At 39.1% G+C, this 7,600-nt stretch overlaps 1 protein-coding gene across 1 annotated transcript; it reads left to right on the forward strand.

The window, feature by feature from the left end:
* Nucleotides 1-1,919: 1,919 nt before the first annotated feature.
* Nucleotides 1,920-6,941, forward strand: bco2b (beta-carotene oxygenase 2b; the record flags this gene model as incomplete). The annotated part of the gene is made up of 12 exons (XM_080855494.1): nt 1,920-1,944; nt 3,344-3,536; nt 3,665-3,876; nt 4,117-4,232; nt 4,381-4,483; nt 4,601-4,729; nt 5,144-5,304; nt 5,466-5,633; nt 5,990-6,127; nt 6,280-6,462; nt 6,589-6,699; nt 6,825-6,941. 12 exons carry the CDS (start codon nt 1,920-1,922, stop codon nt 6,939-6,941), a joined length of 1,656 nt encoding a protein of 551 aa, XP_080711620.1.
* Between the last annotated feature and the right edge of the window lie 659 nt (nt 6,942-7,600).

Raw genomic sequence — 7,600 nt, forward strand, 5'->3', positions numbered from 1 at the left:
TAAAAGCCACCATAAGTTGTGTAGTTATGCTCCGCAGATGTTTGAAACCCACTCTGAGAGAGAGAGAGAGTAAAAAGTACAGAGTACGTGACCGCTGCCTCACCTCCTCACCTGATAAGACAGGTGAAATCAAACGTCTTCATGCGGCAGGGTTCAAGGGGAGGTGAAGACTGGGGCATGGCTCTAAGCACAGTCAGTGTCAATTGGTCAATCGTCACAAAAATGGTTCACACAACAAGGGACAATGGAGGAATGAAATCACCATATGTTTTTCTAGGACGGGGGTCCACGTTGGCTACTGAACTGCTCATTCATTCCGCCCGCTCAGGAAATCCCCAACAGTCCCTTCAAGCTATCTTAACAAAAACAGTGCTTCATAAGCTTATCAAAAATATAACACAGTATACAATCACAAAAATCCCTCCCCATTATGATCATTTGGTTCTCTGGAAGGAGTAAACAAAGTGTGTATCTGACCAATTATGTGAGTGTGGTTGCTGTGTCTTGCGTAATAGACTGTTTATTATTGTTGTTGCTGTTTTTGTTGCTACAGTTAAATTAAGATACAAGCCTAATAAGGGACAAAATAAAAGCAACTACACAGAGGTTCACAAAAAGTGCATACAATTGTTGTGAATAATAAATATTGACATTTTAATTATTTAAATAACAACCATAGAAAATAACAAAATTAAATGTGAGCGTGACCTCATTATAAGAAGTGATGACAACGTGAACAAAGGTCAAAATGTAATAAAATGAAAAAGGCTGTCAAACGCTGGCAAATACTGGTAAATATGGATTTTGCCAAGGGATCTGAAGAACCATGAACAAAGGAGAAGATCTAATCATACTAGGGAGGCAGCTGCAGTCTCTACATCTGGGTCTCTGTCTCCTGACTCTAAAACAGCTTAAAGGCATGAACAATATTGCAGTGTCACTCGGAAGCAAAACAAATAATTATCAATTCAACTTTAAGACATGTTCCATCAGCGTAAAGTTATCCTGCTAGGACCTTTTTCCACTTTAGTATTTCTTTTAAATTCTAGTCACTTTTTGAGCTGCTGATCACAGATGCTACGAAGTTTGGTACTTGACTGGTAGTTGAGCTGTAGCCAAGCAGGTGATCAGCTGACCTATAAGACAGATCCTAGTTGAATATTCAACTGTGTGTCAGGTAAGGACAGGTTAATCAGCTGCCAGCAAACAGCAGAGCATGCAAAATTATCAATAATATCAATGAAATAATAAACTCATTTTCAGTGCAGCTAACTGTCACACCGCACATAAAGATCTGTACATTGGCAGATAAGTCAGTTTAAAACAGGTGATGTAGAACTGGTCAAAGTGCACTATGCCAAGGCAATATAAATGCTTACTTTTTTGCATACTCCATGCTGTTTTATAGATACAGATTGTCACAAACAAATAATCCACTGTCAAGCAGAAAATGTGGATACACAGTATGAATGCAATTGTATCAGAAACTTCAGTAATGTCATTATTCCAATTAATTACTTAGACAATGAAAAGATGCTGATGCTGTCAGAAACGTGTTCCTAAAAAATATTTTGCTTCAGGGACTAATGATACAAATCTAAAATCAAACATCAATCTACATATCCAAAGATATTTGGAGGAATAGAGAGTGAATGGCTGGAACTGGGTAAAAAAAAAAAAATCACCAAAAATAAATAATCAATGTTTCCAGGGAGTACTCAATGTGTAGACAAGGAGGGGCGGGGAGCGTACACTGCAAGGTTGCATAACTCGCACGCTGTCAGAGCTCTATAAAAGACGTCCTCTTTCAAGCGGAGAGACACAGCTGATCCTCCAGGAAAGTCACTGCACTTCCAAACTTCCACCAACCGGCTCAGCCTCCGCCTCCACATCCACAGGACTAAAGAACCAAAGGAAAGATGCCAAAAGCGGAAATCACTCCAGGTAATTCTCTCATTTTACACTTTGATTCTGTCAGGGCCGGCCGTAACCAGGGGCAAGAAATAAGTGAAGCAGAGGATTGTAGATCCTCAGTTCTTGGCGCACCAAAGAAACCAATCGAGTGTGCCAAACGTTTTAACATTGTGTCTGTTTCTCTCTGTTGATTTCTGTGGGGTTGAACATTGTTAAATGAGGCATTTTTATAAATGTATAGTTTGTGCTAAGGTAGGTATATAATTAATGTATATTTTAAACACCCATACCTAATAAATATGTAGGATAAACTGTACATTAGCAATCCACCTGCAGCTCACGTACATCAAAACTTATATTTGTTTTATGTTGGGCATGCAAAGTACTGGGGTTGGACCCACTTGCCTGTTATAACCAGACCCAGATTCACTTCATGAATAGTATCTGGCAAAGCTTAATTGGGGATTGTTTCCAATCGTTGCATCCTAATGGGCGTAGACTTAGGGTTCATTTTGAAACCACTGGACCAGCCTTTAACCAACTGGCATTAACCCGTATGGGATACTTCCTATATGGGATACTTCCTACTTTGACACTCATGGTGCAAGCTAATATATTAGCCTTTTCCCAAACCCCGATGGCAGTAAGGCAACAATATCTTAGCCCTTGATGAATAAATGTACACATTGTTCTTGCTCAAGCTTTAAATCTTCAATGTTTGCTAGCATTGCTACTACTGTTTGTAACGCTTCATCTAGCTGTAGCAGTGCCGCTTTTGTTGTGATTACAAAATATCATATAATGGTCATAATACAGTCTACACAGACTACAACATTGGGTTGGATTTTCAGGTACAGTTAACAGGTTGCTCAGATCAGACCTACAAGACAGGAGCTTCTTTGTTGCCATGGAAACTACCACAACACCAACAGCCTTTATTATTCTAGCTTTATATGCACCTGCTTGGACAAATTATTGAAAACAAAAAGATTTCTTATCATACCTATGCTGATGACACATTTACTTAGCCCTCTCATCTAATGACTATGGTCCCCTAGAATCTCTTGGTGGTTGTTGCATTGACCAAATAAATTGCTGGAGGAAGTCTAATGATTTCCTTCATCTGAATAAGGACAACACTGAAATAATCTTAATTGGGAAGAATTGAGATAGGATTTAGGATTGCTACTCATCTTGACACTAAAAAGCCAGAAAGTGGAGGACACTGATAAAAACCCTGGCGTCTTAATTGATTTCGTTCTCAGTTTTAACAACCATGTGAAAGCAATAACAAACCAACTTTTTACAATGTCAAACACATATATTTAGAGGTTAATTTAATGTAAAATAAAATTTGATTTGAAGTTTTGTACACTTTTGTACAAGAAGCTTATCATCCTATTTTCTTTGTTTTCATTTCTCTTCACAGCCCCCAAGGTGCACAAGTGCAAAAATCAGCATTACACAGACATACATGGTTTGCCATGTATTGAAAATATTGTGCGCTCAGCTGATGAGACACCAGAGCCTTTGCAGACCATCATTCGCGGCACCATTCCAAAATGGATCAAAGGCAGCTTCCTTAGGAATGGCCCAGGAAAGTTTGAAATCGGAAAACATAAGTGAGTACAAAGTACCTACAATACTTGTTGAACTCTAAGATCATTTTCATTTATTTTTGCCATTTAACTCATTCCTAAAACACTGTTCTAGCTGTCTTATGAATATTTGTCAATTTCTTTCCTTTCAGCTTCAACCACTGGTTTGACGGAATGGCCCTGCTGCACCAGTATAAGATTGAGAATGGGCAGGTGACCTACAAGAGCCGCTTCCTCAACAGTGACTGCTATAAAGACAACAAAGAGCACGATCGAATCGTTGTGTCGGAATTTGGCACCCTAGCCGTGCCGGATCCCTGCAAAAACGTCTTCCAGCGCTTTCTGTCACGCTTTGATATGCCAAGTAAGTATCTATTTCCCTCTTGAATGGGCTGAGAGATTTGCTGTAGCGCACACATGACAGTGAAACAGCCACAGTCAGACTTTCAAAGATGAACCATATCCATATATTCATTTTTGACACTTAAAATGTATAATTCCACACTGCAGGCTTTTGAATTTAGATGTAAGGGTAAGCATATGTATAACCTGTCGCTACTGAGTAAATGATTTAATGCCATGGACACTCTCTTTGCCTTCACAGAGGCCAGCGATAATGATAATGTGAGTTTCGTCCAGTATAAGGGAGATTACTACGTCAGCACTGAGACAAACTTCATGAACAAAGTGGATCCAGAAACACTAATGGCCACTGAGAAGGTAAGCCACTATCATACCTCGTCAAACCTCCACCAATCTAACGCGGGGCAAACCATATAAAGGGTTAATATCATCAAACAGTAAATTGACTTCTTAGCTAACAGTAAGTGGCCTTAGTTAGTATTAATATAAATGTGCATTCTGACAGGTGGACTGGAGCAAGTTTATAGCTGTCAATGGCGCAACAGCTCACCCACACAGTGACCCTGATGGGACAACCTACAACATGGGGAATTCATACACCGCTAAAGGTCAGTGAATTTGTCTGTTGTGTCGTCTGTTTCTTTGCCTGTTTAGGTGTTTGGAAGTCATTTGAGATTCCATGGTTCTTTTTCATTGCTATTAATATTCATCTTTGTCTTTACCAGGAGCATTTTACAACATTATTTGTGTGCCTCCTGAGAAAACCACACCATCAGACACCCTGGAGGGCGCCAAAGTCATCTGCTCTATCCCGTCTGTGGACAAGACCAAACCCTCGTACTACCACAGCTTTGGTGAGTCACTATCAATGGCATCTGTGTTACATTTACATTTACATTTAGTCATTTAGCAGACGCTTTTGTCCAAAGCGACAAACACGGAAGAGAACAGTCAAGCTATGAGCATTAGAGACGTAGTGTAACAATGAATACTATTTTACATAAGAAATAGAAAAAAGGTGCAGGAATGTAACTGCTGTAAGTGCAAGTTAAGGACTAGAAGTGCAAGCTAGGAAGGGAGGTGCTCTCTGAAGAGTTGGGTCTTCAAGAGATTCTTAAAGGTAGAGAGGTACCCTGCTCTGTTAGTGCTAGGCAGCCCGTTCCACCAACGTGGAACTATATAGTGTTACATAGAAGCTGTGTGCAAAATTCATGAAGACGGTGTTTGTCATGATAGCTAATGTGTAATTGTTTTTCCTTTGGACATAGCGATGACTAAGAACTATGTAGTCTTCATTGAGCAACCCATTAAGATGGACTTGCTGAAGATCATCACTGGTAAACTGAGGGGCAAAGGCATCAGTGATGGTGTGTACTGGGATCCTAAGCATGACACAATCTTCCATCTGATCGACAAGCGCACGGGCAAGGTATGGACACATTCAATTATAATTTAACATTAATTTTTAATTTAACATTGTTTAAGCTCATACATACATGCATGTATACATATATCCATCCATACAGTGCTAAAGAGACAGACTGAAATACCTTTCCACTCATTTTAATCTTCCTCCCTGTTTTCTTCCAGCTGAGCCATATTGAGTACCACACCGAGCCACTGTCCACTTTCCATCAAATCAATGCCTTTGAGGAGAATGAGTTATTGGTGATGGACATGTGTTGCTCTGACGACGGCAAAGCCATCAACAACTACATGGTCCAGAACCTGCGCAAGTCAGGAGAGGCCCTGGATGAGGTAATGTATGCTTACATGATACCTTCTTCATAGTACAAAAGGAGCAGAATATTAGTAACATGTGTTGAACACTCTCTTAGGATTAAGTCCGCCTTATAATATAATACAACATGAAACACAAAGGTTAAGTGAGTTACAGTTCATACATAATATAGTCAATGGACTACAGTAGAGTATGGCAATGACTCCAGATACATTTCTGTACAGAAGTAAGAAATACAATTCTTGTGAGCATGGAGAAATTACAGGATCTTTATCTCAGATAATGAAATATGGGGCCAAAACATGACATATTTGTCTAGATTTTGTTTGTTTATATTGTCTTGTCCACTGAAATAGATCTCTGATTTCCTTAGGTTTACAACACAATGTGCAGAGTATTCCCCAGGAGATTTGTGCTGCCTTTGAATGTGAATAGTGAGACACCTTGTGGAGAAAACTTGAACACCAGACCAGAAAGCACAGCAACTGCTATCAAGACTGCCAAAAACCGGGTAGGTCAATATGCCTTTGCCTGTCACACTTCAATTATTTTCAAAGAAAATACTTTATTGTGAATGCTTTTGTAAACTGGCAAAAGTAGCATTCGGCATAGAAAGTTCTCGAGCTTAGAAAAGTGGCTAAATGTCTCACTTCTATCCTGAAGGTTGACTGCACACATGAAAATCTCCATGGCGATGATCTCCATGAATATGGTGGGCTAGAATTCCCACAAATCAACTATGCAAAGTGCAACACCAATCCTTACCGTTATTTCTATGGCTGCGGCTTCCGTCACCTGGTGGGTGACTCTCTGATCAAAATGGACCTGGAAGGGAAAAAAATGAAAGTAAGTACCAAATATATATGTGAATTAATCCCACTATTTCATAAATGTGATCGTTTGCTATATTCAATGTGGATGTGTCCAATTATTCATGTTTTTTAAAATGTCAATTCATGTTCATTTTTCAAGGTGTGGCAGAAGCCTGGCTTTTACCCCTCTGAACCAGTATTTGTGCCAACACCTGACGCGACTGAGGAAGATGATGGCGTCATTTTGTCAGTGGTCATTACTCCAAATGAGGTAAGATGCACATGATGTGTGGAAGTCACATAGTGTTGGTTCAGCAAATTATGCATTGCAAATTCATAATATGGCTTTCTATAAAAAAAAAGATCAACCCTAACCCTAACCCTAACCCTCCCTAGGACAAGGGCACATTCCTCCTGGCCTTGGACGCCAAGTCATTTCAGGAGTTGGGCAGGGCAGAGGTTCCCGTGAACATCCCTTATGGTTTCCACGGTACTTTCAACGCTACCGCTTAACCAACGCAAGACTGAAAACAATAACAGTGCACAACACTGCAAGCGTGGAAGAGGATCAAGAAGAGACTGAGCTCTGGTGAAAGTGTACCTATTGTGTCAAATGAGGACTCCTCTCAAAATAGTATTGTAAAATCCCTTTTAGTTTCCAGATGACTTTGCTTACTACTTCTATGATCCCTTATGGAAAATGCTTGGGTTATTCAACTGATTTTGTCTGCATGACAGAAAGGTTGATTTTCTTTGTAAATGGATGATAGTTGTTCAAGTGAAGGGATGAAACAAATTGCATTATTAAAGAGAAGTAAGGGGGATATATTAGTTGGTTGCTTAATGATTTATATTCTGTATAAGTTTTGTTATACTTGCCAATTTAAATACTGTATATGTCTGTATCAGAAATAACTTTATTAAACAGTATCGTTAATAACTCACGTACAGTGTATAACTTTACCTTTTTTATTTACATAAATATTTAAAAAAGGACCAATTTCAACCATCCATGAGATCATTACTTAAGTCATAAAATAACTTGTATTCAAGAAGATTGGAATTCAGAGGAGTAAGATAAAATGTACCAAAAACATGACAAATCTAATCACAACCAGGTACAAATAATAAGTTAAACATGACACTAAAAGGTAGCCAAGTTATCATTGTAA

The sequence above is a fragment of the Sprattus sprattus genome (genome assembly GCF_963457725.1).
Source record: "Sprattus sprattus genome assembly, chromosome: 17".
NCBI classification, from domain to species: domain Eukaryota; kingdom Metazoa; phylum Chordata; class Actinopteri; order Clupeiformes; family Clupeidae; genus Sprattus; species Sprattus sprattus.